This window comes from Sciurus carolinensis, chromosome 9 (genome assembly GCF_902686445.1).
Source record: "Sciurus carolinensis chromosome 9, mSciCar1.2, whole genome shotgun sequence".
In the NCBI taxonomy this organism is placed as follows: domain Eukaryota; kingdom Metazoa; phylum Chordata; class Mammalia; order Rodentia; family Sciuridae; genus Sciurus; species Sciurus carolinensis.
In genome coordinates, this window is record NC_062221.1 from 129,079,427 (window position 1) to 129,104,287 (window position 24,861).

The following is a 24,861-nucleotide window of genomic DNA, read 5'->3' on the forward strand; positions in this document are numbered from 1 at the left end:
GGGGAATTCCAGGGAACTACTTCTTCATAAGAACACTGGACAAATTGTCAAAATGAATATTACCAGCATTTTGGAAATCAAAGTCTTGCAACAATCTGAGGTGCATTTATTAAAGATGAATGGCTGAATCTCAGTAAGAAAAGCAGGTTCAATGGCATTTCAACTTGACCGATTCCCATCTCAATCTCCACATCTGCACAATCACATGGAAACAAAGAGACTTACAAATACTGGTGGGAACAGAAAGTTTGGAACTTCATGCAAAGCACCATTCTCAGAGAATTGTCATTATCCACCCTGTCTAGCACATCCTAGAAAATCCCATTCACAGGGCTTGTCATTTTTTGACTCAGACCTCACTCATGCTAACAGTCTTTACTCCAGGGGCACTTGTGTAAAACTATCAGTGGTGACTATTAATATCACAGCTGCCTAAGGCAGTGATAAAAGGTAGGTCAAATAAGAATTTGACCAAGAAACTTGAGGGAAAGCAGAGGCATAAGATTTCCATAGGGAGCTGTGAGAAACCCTGACATAGTTATGGGAATTTACAAGTTCAAAACAGGCATTGAGCTATATGTGCCCAGAAAGCCCTGAGAAGGCACTCAGCTCATTTCTGGATGACCATAAGGTTCTATGAAAGTACCAAAGAAAGTATCGAAAGAGAAATAGACGTTTCTTTTATGAACCACACATAAAGTCTGGGGTTGAAATATAGAATAACCAGAAGGATTCTACAATAGATTTAAGTAGGCAGAAAAATAAATTAGTGAACATGAGGTAAATCAACTGAGATTATCCAGTCTAAGAAAAAGAACAACAACAACAAAAAGAAGAAAATAAACTCTCAGAGACCTGTAGCACAGCCTCAATTGTATGAAGGTAAAACCCAATAGGAGTTACAAAAGGAGGGGAGAGAGAAATTTCTTTTAGAAGAAATTTCTAAAAACTTTCCAAATGTGACTTACACATACACACACACACACACACACACACACACACACACACACCTACACATAGAAGCACAGTGAATTCCAGGTAAAGTAAACTCAAGAGATTGATTTTAGATACATCATAATCAAACTGTTTAAAAACAAACACAAAATCTTGAGAGTAGCAAAGGAGAAACAACTCATATAAGTGGATACCTCATAAGATAAACAGCTGATTTCTCATCAGAAACTATGCAAGTCAGAAGGCAGTGGGAGGACATTTTCCATGCATTGCAATAATACTGTCAATTAGGAATACTATATCCAGCAAAACTATCTTTCAAAAATAAAGAAGAAATTAAGTCATGCCCAGATAAACAATGTCCTGTTTGCATCATAGAAGACATGTTCATTGTATTCAACGAGTAGGCTGGTATGTATATGTGGGTAGGGGAAGCTAATGCTGAACTGAAGCTTCCATTTCTTGTCCTGATTGGTGGTTATATGTTTACTTTGTAATAGTTCACTGAGCAGTGCATTTATGTTTTCTGCACTCTATTTCTGTGTGGTTTCCTTCACAGATTTTAATAGAGAAAACACAGATACTTTGTCTTTATACAAAGAAAAGTAACATACTTTATGCTTCTTTAATTTTCCAAATAGAAATAACTTTAGAGGCCAAAACCAGAACTTGATGAAATAACTATTTCTTTCCTCCATACCTTCTTTCCAGCTCTTTCCTTGCATAGAGTATTCTCACTATCTATTTCACCCAATTTATCCCTGTTCTTCCTTTACTATACGGCCTTATCACAATATGAAGATTTGTTCCTGTGTCTGTGCCTCTTATTACAAATGAACACATTTAAGGGTAGAAACTATGTTAAGAGGTATTCTCAACAGCACTGTATATAGCACAGATGCAGTATGGAATAAAGATTTGAGTGTTTAATTCATTAATGAAATAAACAAGGAAAGCTTTCATGACTGAAACCACAAATGTTCTTGCAGGGTGTATCCCAACTCAGCAAATTCAGGATTCCTTATAACAGCAAATAGTATCCCTGAAGCAGGAAAAAATATTTTAAAAAATAGTAGTCAAACTTATAGAACGCTAGGTAATGAGTTCTGATAAGATGAGGAAGAGAAATTACTTAAGGACAGTAAGTCCTTTCTGGGGTGTCATCATTATACTTTATGATTAATATTAGAAAGAATCGATTATGATAAAAAAAATTTTTGACAGCTCAAATCATGTCTAAATTAAGAATCTCATGATCCTTTCTAAAATGCTACACAAATGGTACTGAAGCAACAGGAAGACATTCTTCAACCCAAAGCAAACACACCAAGTTTCTCAGATCCAACTCACTAATCTCCTCAGGTTTCACTCTGAAAACCTCCGGATGAGAGCTGGAACTCATTATAGATATACATTCTGTCATTCACCCCTTTTATTTCTATAATGAACAACAGATAAATCCCACCACTAAAATGAAAAAGAGGGGCGGGCAGGGTATTTAGGTAGGGGAAGAAGGTATCCCATTCAAAGGTTAGAAATGTTCTGCAAAGCAAGGGTCCAACAAACCTGAAAAAGGAAGGCATCGCCCAGGGAATTACTGAGGCAGAAGACGAAGTCCTTCTTGGGGTGCTCGGGCACGGCCTGCACAATGCTGTTCTCGACCCAGACCGCGTGCTTGGGGATGCTATTGTGATCGATTCCAGACCTGCCGTCAGTCTCGTAGAAAAAAAGTGTGCATCCTAAGGAAACAGAACAGGGGACCATGTAAGTATTTGATATTGGGGCAGTGAAAAGTCTAAAGGGTAAACTAACATTTGCTAACAGGAAAGGGCTGGAAATTAAAATGTGAAGAACCCAGGAAGTAAAGAGAATGGAGTGAGTCATGCTTGTTCTCAGGTTTATGAAGGGCCTAGATAAAGGTGAAGATCTTAAACCGCAGCTTCTAAACTAGCAAAGAGCTCCATCCGTGGCTTCAAGTTCTGCAAGATCCTTACTTCCTGCGTTGGACTGTTAAGCGACTAGCATCCTCACAGGCATCTGGGGGTACTGTGGCTCCTTCACCCAGCAGAGGCTGTGAGTGTGGCTCCCCAGGTTCTACAGGCCAGGACCGCATCCAGTACTGGGTGAAGACTCAGCATCAGTATCGCTCTACTGAAGTCCATTCCCAATGTCTCACTTGACATGAAACCAGAAAATGAATTTAGTTTTTGGACCACACCCTTGGAGAAAAAATATATAATACTGGCTTTAGAAGTTGTCAGGGTAAGAAAAGAAATGATACATTTTGGTCTCCGATCTTATCTATCTATATGTGGGTTTTTGTGTTTTGTTTTGTTTTGTTTTTTCTAGAAATAAACCACATTCATTTCCTGTTGTGAAAGGGGAAATGTATGGCACACACATGAAGGTCTAATGGAAGCTGGAATCTGGGTCCATACTTACCTGCATTGTGAAACTAAGATGGTAGCAATAGAGATCTTTCATAGATTTGGGGTAAAGTGGCTTCTATAGTGTCTTACATCACCAACTGAACTGGAAGCTCACTTTAATAGCAATTACTAGCTGAACACTTACTCTCAACTACTCGAAACCAATTCTGGGGAAGCCTGGGTACACTTTTATGACTCTTCCTCAACTTGCACATAAGCTACAGTCCATTTTCACCATCTTCTTCACCACTAGCAAGTACCACACTTTATGTGAATTGCAAAGCCCATGGATGTACAATCTGTTCAGTTATATGAGTCTATAAAGGAAATTTGTTCAAATTCAGTATGTAGAACAATGGAGGTCAACAGAAAAGTCGAATTGTTTCAAAGGTAATGCTTCCTAGCCCATAGTATTTCACATTACCAAGTAACAGCTCTGAGAGCAATACCCCTAAACTCAGCTCCATGTAGAATACTGGTCTGCACCCCACTCACTTCACACCTACCCCTGCCCTTGGCACAGTTTGGCCCCAGGCTTTGCTTAAAAGTGCTTGCAGCACAGAGTTCCTAAGCTTTATAACTTCATACCTGTGGTCCTCATCTCCATAATTCAGGAGTCTCAATTATACCATCTACCAATTTAAGTTACACTTGCTTCTTTTTTTAAGGGTAAAGTTCTCTGCTCCTTTTTTTAAAAAAAGATAATGTCTTATGGTGCTTATTTTTATAAATTTTTAATAAAGCTTAATAGAACAATTTTTAAATTGGGGGTTTAAAATTGCTTACATGTAACTTAAACTCACACTGTTCACTGTTCTGCCTCAATTCTGTTTTTCCCACAATCCCTGTGATTTTGGAGATCTAAGGAGTTTTCAAACAACACGCACATCAAAAAGCTAAACCATCTGCAGCTCCTATTCCCATTCCTTAGGCTAGCATTAGAGATAAAGAAGCTTAAGAAGCCAGGCACATGCCTGTAATCCCAATGACTCGGGAGGCTGAGGCAGGAGGATTGCGAGTTCAAAGCCAATCTCAGCAAAATCGAGGCCCTAAGCAACTCAGTGAGACCCTGTCTCTAAATAAATACAAAATAGGGCTGGGGATGTGGCTTAGTGGTTGAGTGTTCCTGGGTTCAATCCCTGGTACTCAAAAAAAAAAAAAAAAAAAAGAGAAGAAGAAGAAGAAAACAAAAATGGAAGGGGACACTATTTTCCTCTAAATCAAAGATTCTCATGTGGGTCAAATTGACAACATCTGCAGACATTTGTGATTGTCACAACTTGGTGGGGAGGTGCTGCTGGCATCTAATGGATAAGGACAGGCACTATGTATTTGGGATCTTAAATGTTCCCCACAGGCCCAGGTGTTAGACACAGCCTCCAGGGATGGGGCTATGGGAAGGTGGTAGAACATTTAAGAGTTGGGGCTTAGTGGGAGTTCTTTAAGATTTAGGGGCATGGATTTGAAGAGGATAATGGAACCCCAAGTCCTTTCTCTTGCTCTCCTTTTTGGTCCCCAGCCAGAAGGTAAGTGGTTAACTCTGCCACTCACTCTCAACATGACATGCTACCCTGCCACAGACCCAAAAGCAGCAGGAACAACCAAAAAAATGGACTGAAATCTCCAAAACTTCAAACAAAAATAATCCTTTTCTGTTTATAAGATGATGAACTCAGGCATTTTGCTATAGTGATGGAAAGTTGACGAACACAATAGGGAGGGCACTAAGCATTTTATAATGCCCAGGAAAGCCCCCAGAAAAAAGAAATATCTGAAAAAAGTCAACAGTGTTACTGCTGAGAAAGGATGCTTTAAACAATCTTTATGACTCATCCAAACCGAATTATCTGTAGATAATAAGCAACAAACTAGATAAGGAGCAACAAACTTCACCGCAGGTGGAGAACAGAGAAATAAGTCTATCCATAATGAATTAGGTGCACCCACAATCCTGCCGTGTGCCCACAATGGGTCTTCCAGATAGCTGTTTTTGTACATTTTTAACTTTGATTTGGAATCATCCACAACAGGAGGTATTTGAAATTGGCTTTTACTCAATGATCAACTTGTTCCAATTTTAAAACTAACACAAAGCAGCAAATCCAAGAACCACATACTCCCTGATCAAAGTCTGTTTACCTTTATCTTCACTTGAACATAAGTTCAGCTACTCATGGACTTATTTCCAAGATTCATTCTAGATATCTTTTCTTTTAATTATTTACTTTGTATAATGCAAAAGAATCTTTGGGAAAAGTCTCTATTCTAGTTTTCCAGAAGGTCAGCCTTTTCTTTCTCAATATTCGAGGATTACTAAGAAAAGTCAGGAATGAGTCTTGTTTTTGAGTAGCAGGTACAAAGCCCCGAGTGTGTCTGCAGCTAATAGGAACCTGTCAGGATTAAGCATGAAGGGCTCCATGGCTGCGTGTTCTGAGCCTGATTCCTGACAGGCTGTGTCATCCGATCTGGGTCACCCAGAGAGCAAAGGCTCCCTCCTCCAATGGGCTCATGGACTGTGCTCCCAATCGCCCACACCCTGGCTTCCTGTCACTTAGCCTTTAGGGAAATGGCAGGGAAAAGACTACCCCTTCACACTAAGTCCCAAGAAAAACAGTCACCTAATGATTTCTATCCTATGCCACCATCATTGCTGTTCTCAAATTTAGAGTAAGAATCACCGGGGAAGCTTGTTTAAAAGACAAATTCAGGCCTTTTACGGCCAGAATTCTGCCTCTTAAAATTCCTATGCAGAAATCCTAACCCCCACTACTTCAGGATGTAATCATATTTGGAGACGTGAACTTTAAAGGGACAATTAAGGTAAAGTGAGGGCATAGGGATGGGCACTCATCTAATGTGACTGGCGTCTTTATAAGAAGACTGAATTTGGACGTAGGTAAGGAGGGCCACCAAATGAAGGTACCAGAAGGAAAAGACCATCTCCAAGCCAAGGAGAGACGCCTCAGGAGAACCACCCTTGCCAAGGCCTTGGTCTCAGACCTCCAGCCTCGAGGACTGGAAGACGATACATTTCTGTTACTTACAACACCCTTTGTGGCACTTTGTCAGGGCCATTCTGGCAAACTAATAGGGGGCCTGCCTGCCAACCCTGTGATTCAGTTGTAGGAGGTACAACACAGGAAGTTCCAGAGGTGACTGTGATGCTGGTGGCCTTTGGATCAGGCTTTTCAGAAGTCAGCATTCACTAACCGAGGGAATGGAAGGAAAGATGGCCACAGGAAACAGAAGTACAGGATCCAGGGATGTACGCAACTGGGGGAGAGACAGGAGGTGGAAGACCTGAGGACTGTCCCCACCTCTCATCCCACCCTGCCACAGCAGAGCAGCTGGCAGGACCCAGGCCCCACAGACACAACCCTGTAGTGCCTCCCAATTCAACCAAGGCCAGTCACACATGAAGGACAGTGGCAGCTCATGCCACAGGCTGAACGTCTGCATTTTGTAAGCAGGCCCTCTATATTAATCACCAAGCAGTACAGCTCTAAGAGTAGACGGGCAACAAAAGAAGAACCTGGGCCTCTGGCTGACTTCGTGGGAAAGGCTTCACATAGCCTTAGGGGGTAGTTCCATCTGGCTCTGTCCCTGTCATTCTGGATCCCTATGTCATACAGCAAAACCTATATTCTAAACAACATGCTCCTTTCCTGCTTCCCCAGAAACTGAAGCAAGAGCTGGCACCCCTAGCAACGGGGCCCACCCACACCCTGCTCGGTGGCCTGCACTTCACAGCACAGGCAGACGCTCACTCGCTGAGCAGAGCACCAGCCCGTTCCACGACTCTAGGGTGGGACGTTCCCACAGCAACCTCAGTTAGTGAGATCCAGTGACGGGGTCTAGTTTCCACACCACAGCTGGTCAGCTTCCTTCTCCTGTGCCCTTCCACCCACCTCACTCACCTATCGAACCCCTCCTGCCATAAACTAACCCTGTTTCAAATCCATCTGTGACAAAAACTCTAAATGTGCCGAAGATGTGTCTTTCCCTTTTTGAGACATAAAGCTCATAAACGAATTACAACATCCCACCACAGAGACCTGTGCAGACTCATGCAGAAATACACACACGGGTGGATGCAAAATGACAAAGGGCCACAGTAAAATATTAGGGTTACATGAGAAGAAAGGTCAGGGACAGGTACTTGTGTGCATGCGTACATCTCTACACATGTGCAAATATACACAGCTCAGCTATGACATCTTTTCCACAAACGTGATGGTTTAGACATTTCATAAACATGGGGTCAAGCCCTAAGAAATCAGTGACCTTGTGCCAATTTTTTATTTTTTAAAAATGGCAGTTGCATAGGATTCAAACTAATGATTTTTCCCTCTACAACAGTCACTTTGGGAGGCACAAACTTGAATAATTCCAAAAGCAATGCAGGGAAAGATACTCATCCTTTAACACTGTCAGCAGAACCAGGTGTCCTACAAGGGCACTGGGCATGACCTGCTCTTCTTGCTTAACCATGAAAAACAGTTTAAAAAGACAAAAACAAAAAAAAATAAAATAAAATAAAATAAAAAAGCACCCCGCAGCCTCATTTGCAGGCGCAGGGGGCACAGCCCAGCCAGGGAGTTTCTAATTAAGAGGCGTGAAGTTCCAGTAAAGGCAGATGCGAACGTTCTGGAGTTCTGCCTAAAATGTTGTACACAGAGTCGCCAATAGTGTAGCATACATTTAGAAATGTGTTGTGAGCAGATTTAATGTTGTGGTCTTACCACAATCAAATAAAATATTTAAAACTTTACAGGAAATGATTCTCTGTGATAAGGCAGAGAGCCCCGCCCCGTGCGCACCGAGCTCGGCGGAGCTCATGAGAGGTCCACATGCGTGCAGCCTGCCGCCCCGCGTACCTTTCAGGGACACCCAGTAGTGCTTCCACTTCCTCCGGGTGGCCGACTCCACTTTCTTGTTCTTCTTGTGCACCAGAAAGTTCTTGACAGCCAGCGCGCCGGCCTTGCGCACGGTGCCCTGCGCGGCGGTCAGCAGGATGTCCGACTGGCCCGGAGAGCTCAGGGTGCCGCTGCTCTGCTCGTCGCTGTGCGCGGAGCCCGCCTCCTCCAGGCTCTCGCTCTTGGTGGTGCTCATCTCCAGCTCCCGCCGGAAGTTCTCGTACACCCCCTGGCGAGCCGCATCCCCGGTGGAGCTGCTGCCGCTGTCACTACCCACGAAGGCCCTGCCGGTCGGGGGCGAGTCACTGGAGTTGGTGGCATTGGATCGCCTGGACAGGAGGTCCGTGTCGGTGGTGGCCCCTTCAATCCCACTGTCTGCAAATTCGCTGCCCTCGCCTGCATTAACATCCTTGGGGGCAGAAAGAGGAAGAGAGACATGCATCACTGGAGAAGGAGCCCAGCAGCTCCGGAAGGTCCAGCCAGGGGCTCTGTGGCTGCAGGAGACCCACAGGGCATGGCTGCTCCCCACTCCTCCTAGACGGATTCCTTCTCACCCCAGCCACCTCCCAGCTGCTCAGGAAACATTGAGCCACCCTGCAGGAAGGCAAACCATTTGGAATGTTCAGGAAATAGAAAAGAAACAGGGAAAACTTCAAAGAGCTTATCATTTATCTGACTTAGATAAGTAGCTAATTGGCAAATCTGCTATTGAGATTCTCCCATCGCCATGCTGAGAGAACTCAGTGCCCTCACCCTCGCGGCTGGTCTTGAACTCTGGGAAATCCCGAAGGCAGATTAGCTCCTTGTTCCAGAGGTAGGGGGTTACAATGCATACCTAGGTGTTCACAGTTGATATGATTTTTCTTTTCTTTTTAAAATAAAAGGCCTGCTTAGGAGTCCATTTTATAATGGGGTGACTAAACATTTTATAAGGGGGTGAGTGTACCGCTCACCCACTCACCCAGCAGGACCCCACGTCCCAGGAGCAGGCAAGAGTCCTCATGCCCTAATCAGCTTCCTTCTTGAAAACAGCAGTCTCACTGTGCTTTGTTGGGCCCAGGGCTCCAATTCTTGCTCTCCAATTACCTTGCCCTTTCAAAGCAGGGATGCTAGGAGCCCAAAGCAGGTGACTCACTGCCCCTGGGCCAAATAACCATTCAGGGCAACTGCCAAGATGCTGGGTATCAATTCCCACTTTTAAAACATTTGGAACTTCCAGAAGTGCCCCTGTTCTCCAGCTGAACATTTCCAGGACAGGCAGGTCTGTTCCTAAATCAGAATTTTAATTGCTCTAAAGTGCTATAAGCATTTCCATAAAAAATAAGTAAATAATGGCAGCAATCAACAGCAGTATTGGATAGAATGGCCCAACAGTCTTACAGATGAGGAAGGCCACTGACTATTCTGAAAGGAAGAGAACAGGAGTAAGAGTCTGACACAGAGAAGATGACAAAGTAATGTACAGTTTGGAGACTCTCCATTTTTGGAACTTTTACTCTCATAAATAACTAATTATGGTTCAAACTTGTTAAAACGAACAGGATAGTCTGGATTGTCATAAAAAGGAATGCTTTGGGGGCAAATCTTTGCTGAAAGGCAATGGAACCCAATGAGCCACACCACCAACTAATATTGTCCTGTGTAAGGACCCAGTAGGTGCCATGCCCACATTTCCACAAGTCTCACTTTGTCATTGCAACTTAGAAGAGTTCAAAGTTTTCACAGTCATCATGAAAAATTCTAAGTGAGCAGCTAAAAGTGGTACAGAGCCAAACCTGGAGAAAGGTGGGAAAGGGCATGGAATGGTAGCAGGGTGTATCTGGACAAGCCTCTAAGGATCAGTTCCATTTCAAGTGGAGTTCAGACCTCTGGGAGTTACAGGAACATAAGGGAACTCTTAACCCTGTGCTATGATTTGGACGTGGTTTGTTCTATAAGGGTTTACATATTGGAAGTTTTGTCCCCATTATGGCAATGGTGACAACTGGTGGAGATTTTAAGAAGAGGGGTCCAGTGAGAAACAATTAGGTCATTGGGGGCAACACCCTTGGAAAGGATTAATGCTGGTCTCTTGAGTTATTCTTGCAAGAGCGAGTTGTTATAAAAAAAGTATGCCTGACCCGTGAATCTCTGCGACTTTCTGTCTTGCCATGTGATCTCTCCTTCTAATGTGTGCTTCTGTCATGAAGTGCCAGAAGGCCCCCACTAAGGCCAGCAGACACCAGTGTCATGCTCTTGTACTTCCCAAATTATGAACTACATAAATCTGTTTTCTTTAAAAATTAATCAGCCTCAAGTGTTTTGTTATAGTCATGACAATTGGGCTAATACATCCTGTAATTGCTGGTCCCGTCTCTTTGCTATCTGTTCTTGTGCCTGTTAACAGCCATGGAGAGTCATAAAGAACCCAGATCCAGTTGGTAAAAATCCTCTACATAAACAGGACAACACTGTTATCAATCCACATCTCCATATCTCCATGGCAGGGATATTCACCATTGCTTCCCTGCTGATATAAGACAATAAGGAAATTTGACAATCATTGATTATAGATAACCGTGAATCACGTAAGATGAGACGTCTATGAATTTCCCAAACTTCTGGGTTCATTTTCGTATGTCTCAATCCTTCACTGATGTGGGATAGGTATGTGTGAAGGAATCAACTGTAATTGCTCTCCTCTGAAATGCAGAGATGCAAGGTTTCTCTATGAGACAGGGAAAATGAGGCTATACAGGCTAGTCCATCAGAGAGACTTCAGTACAAAGAATTAACCCTAGGCATCTTGTAATTCCAGAGTTCCAGAACAGGAAGGAACACTGCAAAGCCACCTCTTTGATTAAAAGATAAGAACACTGGCTGGTGGCAGACTAGAGGTTGGCAACTGAGCTTCCGAGTATCTTTTCCACGGGCAGCACCTGATCAGATTTTGTCTAAACATTCAGTTCCATGCCCTCCTCTTGGTTACCAGCAATGCCTTCCAGGGCCTCCAAGGACAAACTGAGTAATGGTTCATCCATTTGCCCAGTGAAGAGCTAAATGCTGCAAGTGAAGAGAACCAGAGGCAGAGATGCAAAGAGGATGAGGGAAACACAGGCAGAGAACCAGGAGGCCCACTCTCAAGAGCTCATCTCTTATGGTTTTACTAGAGCCCTACTAACCATTCATCTCTACAGAACACCCTCAAGTCTCTCCCTATGTAAATGAAGAGCTAAGACCTCTGTGGACACTCACCTCTGTCTCACACCTGAACATCTGCTCATGCCACTGTCGCTGTAACCATGCAGTGGCCCAGGCTGTGTGTGTTCAGTTCTGAGATGGCCACCAAACTAGGCAAGGAAGGGATTCCTCCAGGAATGAGGTCTGCTAGTGAGCATACTTTTGGAGCACATGACGCAATGTGATGGCTAGGCAATGTTCTGGGACCCATGACCCAAGACAACTCCGCCTCATCTCCAGAAGTGGTTAATCAGGCTTGGCAATACACATCCTCCAGCTGACATGGGACCCAACCCATCAGGAAGCACATACCTACTTCCCTGCCCCAACCCTTATTTAGTCATGAAGCTTGGATGTTCCAAATATCCAGAGGCCCATCCACTAGCATGGACAATGGGAAGACCCACCAGGGACACTGCTCCATGCTATTCTTTCTTTCCCCCACTGACATAAATTTCCTGTGGTCAACTTCTAGAAGGGCTCCTCCTCCTCCTACCTACGTTGATCTCTCAGACATTTCACAATGGAATACCCTGATTCTCCCCACACCCAGAACACCTGTTAACCTCCTGCCTCTTCCCAGCAGCAAGTCATACAGAAGACAGATGTCCCGGATGAGGTCACGTGGGAGGCTCTACAGTCTTTGTAGCAAAGGCAGGGTATGTTCCCTCTTACCTAACAAAAAGACTCGGCATCTGATTTGTCCTAGACTATTTAGCCAAATACTAAATTTTAGCCTAAAATGTCAGAGGAGGGCTTGGGGTGTGACTCAGTGGTAGAGCGTTTGCCTCACATGTGCTGAGGCCCTGAGCTTGATCCCCAAGACTGCGGGGGGGAAAAAAAAAACAGAAGAAATCAAAAGAAATGGTACGACCTTATGCAAATAGAGAAGTAATTCCCATTATGGTGCATGATCCAACAGAGATCTCCAGAAAACAGCTAAAAAAAAAAAAACTCTCCATGTTAGAAATGCTCTATTGATGAGACTCAATTATGAACATTCATGGGTTGGGAAGGTTCTTAAGTTCTGCTCTTCCGGGACACATCCTCTCAAACTAGATTTTTGGAGCATTCGTCAGTTTCCATTCTACTGGCAGCTCCCCAAGATGAATGTATATCCTTCCCTCCTGGATGCACAAGTGGACAGCTGTAGCCCCAGACATGCAACAGCTGCTGGGCAAGCATCTTCTTAGTAATGTAAGCTGGGCAACAAATGCTAAAATGAGCTCCTGTACTAAACTAGGGAGGCCAGAGGCGAAATCAAAGCCTGTTTTCACTGCCTTGGAAACTAGAGGGTCACCCGGCATGAATATGGACTGATGATACATTGTAGCCAGGCTCAAGCTTTTCCACAGGCGACTTGCAAACACAAGTACTCCAGGGGAAAGATTTTCTGTGTTTATGTGCAGACACAATTGTGAAAAGGTAATTAGCTACAAAGTGCAAGGGCTCTGGGACAATTCAGGGACAACCAAATCAATTGGTCACTTAGAGTTACAAGTTGAATGCAATTAGAAACTGCTTTTTGATCACCTTAATTTTCCTGAGGGATCCAACTTAGCTTGAACATACCTGTGCAGAGAAGCTAAATATAATGTACGAGAATTCACTGAATTTCAGTGGGGAAGGGGAATTTTGAACTGTAAAAGCTTAAATTAGAACTATTTCTGCTTTATTAAATTCTAAAATGTTCCTCCTCTTGTTTTTCTCCTTCTTATCACCAAAATGGAAGAATTCTCCACATGTACAGACACACACACACACACACACACATATCCCATCGTTGGTTCTCAGCATTGCCTTTGGTTTACTCACATACCTACAGTGATCTCAGTACAACAAATATCAATTCTAGGTAAATGACTCTGCACCATTCTGTGCCTCAGTTTCCTCATCTGTATAATGACGATGGTAGATGGTTAACCTTTTAAGACACTTTGTAAGATGCTATGAGATTGAGGTAACCCAGGAAAAGTGTCCAGACTGGAGTTCAGCACACAGGAGCAATACAAAAATGCCCACTATAATCACCATCGTCTCTACCATCGGCCTTACCTAACACCCCAGCCGCTGCGGGGAAGGCACTGCCTGACCTCAACTCTGAGCTTCCCATACTAACTTGGAAGAAGGGCTGAGGAATCTGGGGAAAACAAGGTCCCATAGGGAAAACAGAAGGATTATAAGCATGAATGAGCCTAATACTAATGAAACCTTTTAATTATTTTTAAATCCACAAAGCCAACGACAAAAGAAAATAGAGACACCGTCTACACTGTGAATTAGCAACTATTGGGCATTATTATTAATGATTGTCTTTCCTGCTAGAAATAGGAAGCCAGCTCTATTTTCCCTTTACTTCCTTTCCCAAGACAAAATCTCCATATCCTTTTCTGTTTCCAACACCCATTCCTCCTTCTCAAATGATTCCCAATGAGAGTGACTCACAGTTCCTCTCAATCCAACCAGTAGAACTGAAATTCTTGCTGTTACTAAAAAGAAACTCCAAAGTTAAGTTGGCAAAGGCTTGAAATGTTGCCACAGGTAACTTCTAACTGGAGAGTGTTTTATGTCCAAGTCAAATGAATCATCTTCTTTCCCTTCATCTGTTTTTCCAGGGATGTGCTTCTACCTTGAAGTCACTGTTCTGCTTCCTAACCCATCGTATGTCATACATCCTGTTCCTTTGCTTCCCCTCCTGGTACCACATCCTTGGTTCAGCAATAAGTTCTCTGTACTCACCACCTTCCTTCCACTAATCCATCCCACCCACCATCGCCAGAGAAGTCTTCCAAGAGCGACGTGAAGAACTCCACAGACTGTCACTCAAGACCCTCCCCAAATGCCCAGAATGAGCGCTTGAGTTCTGGATGCAACTCTGCAACAGTGAAATTGAAGAACTCGTTTCCAGGGCATTCCTTGTTGCTCCCAGGAGTTATCATGCTCCTCCTTTTCTACAGCTAAGCACCTTCTCTTTCCCTCCACCAATGGTCATTTCAACTCCTCCTCAACGTGTCATCTCCCTGACCCCAGCTCTACTCCAGTCACACGAGGCTCCTTGCTTTCCCTCAAATGTGTTAGGCATCCTCCTACCATGGAACTCCACCGCCATCTTCCTTCTTTTCAAGTCCCAGCAAAGGCTGCCCTCCCCCACGAGCCCACCCTGACCACTCCACCTGGAACCGCCTCCCACCCCCCCACCCTGCCATCTCTCCTTATCTTTCTTCCCAGGCACATCTTACTTGTGGCGCTCTCTGTTCTCCGCCACACACCCCCATTTCAGCACAACTAGCTCCATGAGCTCAGGGATCTTTTCTCGTTGACACATCCCAAGCGCCAAGAATAGCACCTGGCATGGGGTAGGCACTTTAAAAATAATTGTTGAATGAACTAACTGCTGCTCATTTTCCACCACAATCTCAAAACAAGGAAAACAGTTTCTCATGGAAAACATTTTAGTTTGATTTAAAGGTTTAGTCATTGCCAAGCTCAGCTCACGCGCAACCAAAGTTGAGATGACAAATTAGTCCTAACTGTAAAGCTTAAATTTGCAATGCTCAAGCAGTCCAGTTTTATTATGTCTTGTATGGATGCAACCAGAATTCATTTAAATATTTTTCTTTATTTTTTGAAAGGAAGAGAAATAAATTAGCAGGCTATCTTATGGCCTAGGCAAGGTACTCCGTCAATGGGTGACCCACGTGACAAAGAGACAAGGCTGTCAGGTGTTTCCTAAGTTTTCCACTGGGCTCCATGGACACCCTCTCAGTCCTTCATAGTAGACTGGTTTCTTGGTCCTATGCAGCAGGGTGTCACATTCCTCCTCAGAGGGCTCTGAACTTCAGACACCAGTTATGCTACAAAACCAACGCTTACGCATTGTGACACAATTTGAAATGAGGGGCACAGATTTTCCTTGACTTGTGCACTAAATTTAAAAACGTGATTTTCAAAAGCCTGAACTTTCTCAACTTGTCAGCATAAATGAGCAGCTCTTGGGTGAGAGCCAGGGTCCTTAAATACTTGCAGAGAATCCCTAAGATCCTTCCTTTTCCAACTACCTGTGTAAGGGACAAACTTTGCTCATATAGACCAGCCAAAGAGCATATTGCAAACCAGTGGATGCACAAGCAGACACAAAGCACTAACAGCTTGGAAAACAGAAGCCACAGAGATTGCTAAAATACACAACAATGCCTCCCATTCCACATTATTTCTTGTAAATTTTAGAGAATAAAAAAATCTTTAAAGGTATTTATGTGAACATCTAATGTTATATTGCTCATTTAAAATGAATCAATAAATTTTTTTATATTTCTATTTCAATTACTGTATGATAAATATCTATAGACATAACTTGCATAAATGGATACCTCTTGGAGCCCAAAATACTTTTTAAAAACAAAACAAAACAAAAAAGGTCTGAAAACTGCTGACATAAGTCATCTCTCAACTACCTACCTAACCACCCACCCACACCCCCGAAAAAGATCTTGGCAAAGGAGACAGCTATTCTTGTTGAAAATGGATGGGCTTGTTTTCAAAATAAGAATCTCATTGCTTAATTTACATGCCAGAAAAAGAAAGATAAAGAGGGAAGCACAAAATAGCAAAGGAAAAAAAAAAAAAAAACCATTGAACAGAAGAACAGAAGACAGAGGAAGAAAAGGAAGAGAGGGGTTATTTTAAAAATAGATTTGACATGGAAATATTTTGTTTGATGAAAAAGTAATGTAAGACTCTTAACCAGAAGGCTCTAGGTGGACTTTGGGGGACCCACAGACCCCTTTATTTGTTATGCAGAAGGGTGCATGTGTTTTTCTCAGGAAAAGGTCCAAATCCTTTAGCCAGTTCTCAAAGCAATCTATGACAAAAGCTAAGAATCACTTGGCTCTTGATGCCAATTTTCAGCTTGGGAAACAAACTTATTTCTGAGCCATTTAAGATAACTTGTCAAACAAAACAAAAATTTAAAAAATAAACACAATTTTTCTAGGAACTCCAGATCCTCTTCTGCTAATGCTTTGTCCTGCTCAACTGGATTACTGGCAGATCAAAGAAAGCCCATCAGGTATGGCTTCTGCTAGAGCTGTCCTGGTCATCTCTCCCCGTTACTGCTGTTTTGGGTGATAGGAGTGGGCAGTTAACAACTTCCTTTTGAGTCAACAAGTCCATTTTTGCTTCTATACCAGAATTGAAGATGTTGATCTTAAAACCTAAGGACAAGGGCAGGTGCCACCGTGTGGGGTATGCTTCGGAAGAAAAGGCGGCCATAACGGAGCCAGAAGACCTGGGTTTTAATCCAATTGTGAAACCTCGTCACCTGGTCTCGTTTAATCCCTTCCTCCTCTGAAACACAATGGGGCCAGGTAGAGAGGTGACCTGTGAGGTCCCTCCAAGGAGCTGGTGACAGCAATCAGGCTGAAGTGAATCTCTGAGCTCTGGTCCGGAGCTTTGCCTTACCCCATTCCCACTCCATACAATGGTGGGCAGAATTTCTAGGAATGCTGAGGTGTTGGAAACTGTGGTCAGTCAAACCCACAAACCTAATCCCAAACATCGTACCCTGGCTCACAGCTCCTTGAGACAGGCTCAAGGCAGCTCAGCCACATTCTTCCATCTCCCAAGTGGATGAATGAAGCTCTTCTCACAAATATGCATGACGGCTCCAAGCCAAAGCTTCCCTTGGAAACTCAGAGCCTGGCTGCATGAGGGGTGCACCTTCAAATGGCACTGTTCAATTCCAACTCACTCTCTGAAAGTCTCAGAGCTACAGAACAGCTGGGCTCGGAAACATTAAGTCGACTCCACCATCACAACTAATAACCACTGTTTACTGAGCATGCGTACTTAGTGCAATAAACTGGACTGCAAGTTTTCCACTCCTTCCCTCCTGGAACCCTTCCATCAGCCTCCTTTAAGGGGCACTGAGATCCAGGGAGGTTAAATAACCAAGCAGAAACAGGCTCAGACTCCCAAGCTCCAATATGCAGATACCTTCTTAGTTGCCCAACATCAGGCTGCCCCCTCCTCTCTCTGTAACCAAAGAAATACAAAGAGAGCCAAGTTCAGGCCAAAAGACCAATTAGCCATCAAATAAAGCCAAGAGGCAACCTGTTCTATGCTTTTACAGAAATCAATACAAGTAAAATCTGCTTCAAACAGTGTGAGGTTTTATACAGTCTCACAACAGAAACTTACATGCATAGTGTGTGCACACACATGCACAACACACACATTCGACTACATGGGTTAAACAAAGACCTGTGTACCAGACACTGTGGCACATAATACGCATCATTTTTAAAACCTCAATGTGAACTCCAGGGTGTTCACAACTCCCTAACACATCCAACTACTGAACAAATACAAAACAGTTAGAATGGCCAAAAACTCTCTTTTTCTGATCATTTTCAAATCAAATCAAATTGTTCACATTATTTTGTATAAAATGTATTTTCTCCAAACTGAGAGGCCAAGCTCTTGGGCCAAATGTTTGCCAGGAATTTTCTCAGAGGGGAGTAAGATTGCTGTCGGGACTGTAAGAGATTCAACTACATCACCAGAACAGACAAGGAGACTTTAATATCTATGATTCAGGCTCACTGGAGAGGTCCCTTGGGTCAAAAACTTAAAAAAAAAAAAAAATTCTTTTCAAGGGAGCTTCCACACCCACTGTCTCTTAAAATACACTGTTTGGAACACAGTGGGCTCAAACTTAGACTAGGAAGTGTGGGTGGATGGATAGTGTTGTGCATAATTCTGTGGTTTGTTTCAAGTCATTAAAGATCCTCACTCAACATATAAAGTCAATACGAAAATAATACTTCCGTTCATTTTATAGGCTCTGCAGAAAGCTTCCAAGAATGCTATCCCACTCAGTTCTTCTAATGACCCATTGGAGACTGGTGTCACTCTTACTGGGCAGAGAAGGATCCACAAGACAGAATGACTTGCCCAAGGTCACCCGGTGGTAAGCAGTGGAGCCAGGATGCAAATGTCCTTCTTAGGATTCCTAGTCCGTTGCACTTGGCATTACATTAAGCAGTGACTTTATGAACACCACACTTAGATGATCTCACTCCCATACATTAACAATTTTAGAAGGCGACAAGCCAAGGGATGGAGAAGTCATAGAGCGATTACGCATGAGAACGTTCAGTGGAACTGGATCTGGAGGGGGAAATCGCCATGCTTTGCCCCTCTTCCGTGGGCGCCCATGACTAAAAGGCTCACAGCCCCATCAGCCAGTTGGGGATGGGGGCAAGCAGAGGTCTGGCTGTCCCCAGAGTTAGAACCATGGAGACAGGGACAACCGGTACCCCTTGTGAATCTTACACAGAGCAGGTGCTAACTTAGCATTGATCCAGGTAAAAGCTAAAGACAAAGGTGATGTCTCTGTTTTAACAGTCTAAGTCACTGTGCCCTTCCCTAATTCCAAGGTCAGTGATGCCAATCTACAAAGCTTCAAGACAGCCCTCCAGTACCTGTCAGGTGACCCTATCATAGGTCCCCTGTCTCCACGACCCCTGGAATTGACAGTAAAGGAGTAACCTCACAGGGTAGGCAAAGGGACCACATGTTATCCTGTCATTTCTGCCATTATAGTCTCAATTTAGAAAAGAGCTGGGTTAAAATTCAGGCAGTGCCTCCAGATATAAGCTTCATGCTCTGTTTTTTGGACCAGGGTTCACCCTTTTTATCAACTTCATTTCTCGAACAGAAGATTTGGATTCAAACATCAAACTACCCTGGGTCTTGAGGCCACACAGAACCACTAACGATGATGGAAAGTACAAAGCAAGCAAGTTCTCCCTGCGTGCTTTCCTGAATACCAGGCACTACCCTTCACATGTGATCTCATTACCTTTTCCCTGAAAGTCATTGCTACTCTTCTTCTTCCCACAGTGTTGGTGATCAAACCCAGGGCCTCACACATGCTAGGCAAGTGCTTTACCACTGGACTCAACCCCCAAACCCTGGCATCCCCACTTTGATAGATGAAGAAATTAAGGTTTCAAGACAACGAATATCTTGCCCAAAGTCACCCTGGTAAAAAGAGGTAACGCCAGGAAATGTGGCTTGGACACCATTAGCAAGACCCGTCCACCTGAAGACATGGTCTAAGGTCAAGTTTCACTTCAAAGCTCCACCAAGCCCTTCACCATTTGCCCATTCTATTTAGACCCCTATGCCAACGGACTTGAACCTCTGAAAGCCCGCTTGACTTGCAACGGGGCAAGGCCAAACGGTGCCGCACCACCCGCTACTGCACATGACTGCAGTGGTCTCTGCTGCTCACTCAATGACCAACATGCCTTTCAAAGCAAATGGACCCAATCTGGATTTTTAACCCAAAGCACAATCAAGGTGTCACTTCCCCTAACCTCAGCATAATCCAAAACTCCCTGAACTCTGCCACGAGCAATAGGAGTACCAGAATTGTTTGATATTATCCTAATATTAATTACCATTGCCAACTAAGCTAGCAGGCACTCCTTTCAATAGTAACACTTTTTAAAGCTTTTTAAAATGTGTTCACACCCACTGTCTTAGACAGTAGACCCTAAAGCAGGGTAGTTGAGCATCCTTACCCCGTTTTTCAGAGGAACAACTAGAAGTCAGGGTTTGCCCAAGGTCAAAAAAGTTGGCTGCAAAGGAGGATCTGGAACCCACCCATGTTATTCCTTCCGCTACACCTCCCTCCAGAGATGGGGCTGGCCAGCATTGCAAGGAACAGGAAATTGAAATGGCTCCTGGTAAGACAGCAAGCCTGCCAACCCCAGAGAGAAGCTGTCAAGTGACCAGAGCCCGCCCTGAATTAAAGATCCCACTTCAAATGAGCTGCCCACGAACTGATTCCCACCTGCTGCAGTGAAGACAGAAGCTCCAAGTGCCTACATGCCTATTTGTCCACAGAAAGGACCAAGTTAAAAGGCAGCCCGGATCAGTGAGATGCTGCTGAAGAAGTGAGTTGAGAGGCACTTTCCCAGTTTGAACTTGTTGGCTTTATTCTCATTCCTATTGCATCACTCCCCCAACACACACGCACACACGCACACACATGCACACACAAACGCATACATACACACACTTTCCTTTATCCACAGAGCTATAAGAAGGGTGAAGCGGAAGCTGCACTAGAGCAGTGGACATCAAGCAGACCGGAAAACCCAATGTAAAGATGGGAAATTGCTAAGAGCAAAAATCATGCACTTCAAAAGTCATGCACCACTTCCAAAATATTGAAATAGATTTCAATCACTTTACCTGAGTTGTTTTTGCTCTTCTGCCTTGCATGCTGTTGCTATGGTTAATTTGTGGGTTGGTGGCACCTTCGGAAAGACAGTGAGATTTCCTACAGGGAAGTGTGTTATAATTACTGTACGGAGCAGTCTCTTCCACAGCAGCTGGTGGCATCTTATGGTTTGCAAGATCAGGAATATCAGACACCAAATTCCGACAATAGCCTGCAAATTTGCTCCTCGGTCCCCCGTTTGCCGTCACCCCAGAGTTTTTCTGAGCATACAAGTCACCCAGGGAATTGGCACGCTGACAGGTGCTGAGCTGCCGGGGACTCGCCTGTGTTTCCATCCCCCGAGCCTCCTCACAGTCCTTCTCTTCCGCGGAACCCAAGATTTCTTCGTTGCTTGTTAAATGTTCTTGGCTCAGATCAGAGAGTGAGAATTCCAGGCTGTCCTCCCGCCAGATGTCTGCAGATTTGGAGCGTTTCTTCTTAAAGCTCACAGTCTCCATGAAAGTGGGTCCGTTGGATGTATAGGGATGCTGCCTCCTGCCTCCCTCAGCCAAATATGTAGCGTCATCCCCGTAAAGCCTGCTCTCCTCGGAGTCTGGCATGCTTTGCACAGAGGCTGCGGTGAGGACGATGCTGCTGTCTACGCTGGGTGTGACAGAAGAATCCGTGTAAGACACAGGTCTCAAGCCCATATCTACTCGGTCCACCCAAATGGGGCTCCCGAAGTCCTCTAGGGTGCCTTCCTGGGAAAAGGGCTCCAAGCCATTTTCGGCCAGGGACTGGGGGATGCTGGGGGTGCTGCTGGATCGGGTGCTCACTTCTGAGTTCCTGTGGATCACCTTTCCCGAGGACGCGTGCCTGGTCCGCCGCGTCTTGTGCGACAGGCGCAGGGAGCGCGACGTGTGCTTGCGCCCCAGGCTGGCATGCTTTTCTCCGTAAAAGTCATGGTCTACATTTTGACTTTCTGCGTTTCCCATGGTTTTATGGTCTGCAGCAAAGGGGGAGGGAAACAGAGGGGAGAATTGAGTTACTTTGAGAATGGGAATAGGTATTCCCTGGCAGCGCCCAGCGGGCAGGGTGGGCAGGGTTAGGGGTAGGGTCACGGTTGGGTAATTGACAGCCCAACTTCTTCCATGCCCCCTGGCAGGTCTGTGGACTCTTATCTGGTAGCAGGTGAGAACAGGCGTCATCTGCTGAGATTGTCCCTGGAGATGAGAAAGTGCCTAAGTATGATCATTAAAGAATTAGATTTGTCCCCAGAGGGCAGATGCCCAAGGGACACACAGAGTGCCTCTTTTGTAAAGCTGGCAACTCTTTCTTCCCAATCTCCACAGTTACATGCTTAAAGTTCTACCCATATACCTAAGTTGAAATATCCTAAAGTTCAGACCAACACATCTCCCAAAGGAGTATTTTTCTGTTTGGAATTATGTATGTATTCCAAGACAAACAAACAAAAATTCAGAGGTACATTTGGTAATGTTCCTCCCTCCCTTGCTTCCTATTTATTTATTTATTTTTGCCCTTTTTTGGGGGGGAGGGATCCATAACTCAAAACCAATCAAAAATGGAAAACCTCGAAGTAAATCCAATTAACTTTTCCTAACAAATCAAAAGGGGGGAAACAAAAACAGAATTTTACCATTTGTTTCCCAGAACTCTGACAACCTTGATTTGGGGGTTTGGGGAGGATGTGTGGAGTGGAGGGGGAATGGGTAAAACAAAATAAAAACCCTATTCTGCATCAGACTAATGGCTTTAGTTCTTGGAGCAAATCAAGCCTACAAACATGAATCTGGTACAGAGTGCCCTGCAAAGAGAAATTCACATTATGAAACCACTAAATATGATTCAGTCTTTTGGGGCTATCCAGGTCAACTTAAATCCCTCCTTACTGTTTTTCCAGTCTCTGTTGCTGACCCAATGACACAATTCTGTTAAACACAGCAGGAAAGAGGAAAGTCTTCAAAGCTCAACAACTGTGACTCTACTTAGCCTCGTCTCAGCTCTGTTCCCTCCACAAAGCATACACCTATGATTAACACGTGAAAAGAGTGAGAAGAAAAGAAGGAAGATAGAATAGCTGGGCGCATCTCTGAACTGGTTCTTTTAACCATCTACATGGCTGCTCACTCATTTGCTAAGCACCTACCATGTTCAAGAAGCCAGAGACAAAGCAGTGAGCAAGAGACACATCCCCTGCTCTCATGAAGTTGATCATCAGCCAGGGGAGGTAAAGCAATAAATGACAAAGTAAAAGGCACATGATATTGCAGTGACCACTGCAGAGACAGCAAAATGCACTGATTATACTATACCTTCATTCCTAGTTCAGGAATCACTCTGAAAACCCACTATTCAGTCTAAATGCTGCTTACGGTCTCACAGCACATCTTTACTGAAATAAAATTTATGGCAAGAAGGAGGAAAAACCTCCACTTACTGTTCCAGTGAGTTCAGAGGTAATTCATAAAGACACCAGATGTTAAGCTATTCCTATGCTGGAATATTCCCTACTAGGCCACACATCACAGGATTCTCAGAGGGAATTTTCCAAAAAAAGAGAGTTTCCCTTTTGCTAACAGCAAGTACATTTCAAAGCAATATGTTCACGCTTCTCTGGCTGGTATGTTTAAGAAGCAAGGGAAAAAACATAACTCATTATAGGGAAAATGAAAAACATCAACTGTCCACGTGTGACCATCGATGTTATCTTAACTCCTAAGACAAGCACATGCTACATTTTTTACAAATCAAACAAATAAATACACATTTTCATAACACTAAGGGCCATGAACAATTTCTTAGAGTTCTTGATTTTTCAAATGTATAAATTAAGATATCTACATATGTCTATGTAACTATGTTTTGCCAATAAATAATGAAAGACTTAGAACAAATGACAAGTTCCATTTTGAGAATCACATTAGGTTTAAATTCAAAACTGGAGGTGGCTGGGGCTGTAGCCCCTGGGTTTAATCCCAATACCCCTCACAAAAAAAAAAAAAAAAAAAAAAAAAAAAAGAGGAAAAAATAATGGTGAGATAAACTGAATGAAAGAATAGGCAAACTGTCACCTCAAACATGCTCAGATTTACCCTCCTCTAGGACACACATCAAAAGTTTGCAAATATAAATTGACAGACATATATTCAACAACTTGCTGGTTGGGTTCATTTCTGCCAACAGAAAACTAATCAAGTTAAAAGCCTCAGAAGAGGTTTCTTTAGGAAATGGCCCCAACCTTCAAGAATTACAGCACTCCATGCATCACACTGACGGGTCTGTTATATTAATAGCATTTTTAGTAGCGAGATTCTTTACAGGCAGCCAAGGTAGGAAAGAAGCCACTTTTATCTTCAGAACTAGAGTTTAGAGCTGAATGCCAAGTCTCCTAAATCCTACCAAAAGAGATTCTCAGGGGATGACCTAAGCAGAGTGAGCCTTAAGTTTAAAGCCACGAAAATTTAGAAAAATAACTTTCTAGGGGCTGCAGAAACAACTCTTAATTTGAAAGCTTTTCCTGAAAGGTTAGAGAGAGACATGAAGGTCCAGGTGGTATCAACAGGGGCTCTGAAATAACATACTCATGAAAAATTAAAATTGCTCATGGCAGACAAGACACAGTCTCCTCTTTCAGGGACAAACCTTGCCTATGAGGTGACCCCCAGAGACTGGTCAATTGCAAGTTCTAATCCTCCCCCAGTACAAATGCAAACTGCTGGCCTTCTTCCATCATCTTAACTCCTCTCTGTTCTACCCTACTTGCACCTTATTTATTTCTATATCAAACAAACAAAACCTGGTTTACGTTTTACGTCTGCACAGACTTTGTTGTTCCTGTGGCCTGGAGGCAACTTTGGAGCAGAAAGTGAGCTTGGCTCTTTTTGTAGCCTCCAGAAAGACTGGAAGCATTCCACTCAGGGTAAGGATTGGTAGATATTTGTGCAGTTTAGTAACAGAAGCATAAGGTAAGTGATCACGCTTCACTAACATGATCACCACAGTTACTAGATAAGGGAGAAATTCAGCAGACGTGGAAGGTAGATGGGAAGGCAGAAATTCCAACGAAAACTGAAAAGAATGTCCA

General features: G+C 43.7%; 1 protein-coding gene across 5 annotated transcripts in view; it reads right to left on the minus strand.

The window, feature by feature from the left end:
• Tiam1 (TIAM Rac1 associated GEF 1) overlaps window positions 1-24,861 on the minus strand; it is a 361,212-nt gene that overhangs the window by 103,365 nt on the left and 232,986 nt on the right. For all 5 annotated transcript variants that reach the window (XM_047563443.1, XM_047563441.1, XM_047563439.1 and 2 more), the window contains 3 exons: window positions 20,786-21,759; window positions 8,261-8,708; window positions 2,521-2,693 (listed from right to left, as the gene is read on the minus strand). In XM_047563443.1, coding sequence (XP_047419399.1) covers window positions 2,521-2,693; window positions 8,261-8,708; window positions 20,786-21,748 — 1,584 coding nt within the window. In that variant the 5' untranslated portion in view covers window positions 21,749-21,759. The remainder of the gene's footprint in view (window positions 1-2,520; window positions 2,694-8,260; window positions 8,709-20,785; window positions 21,760-24,861) is intronic.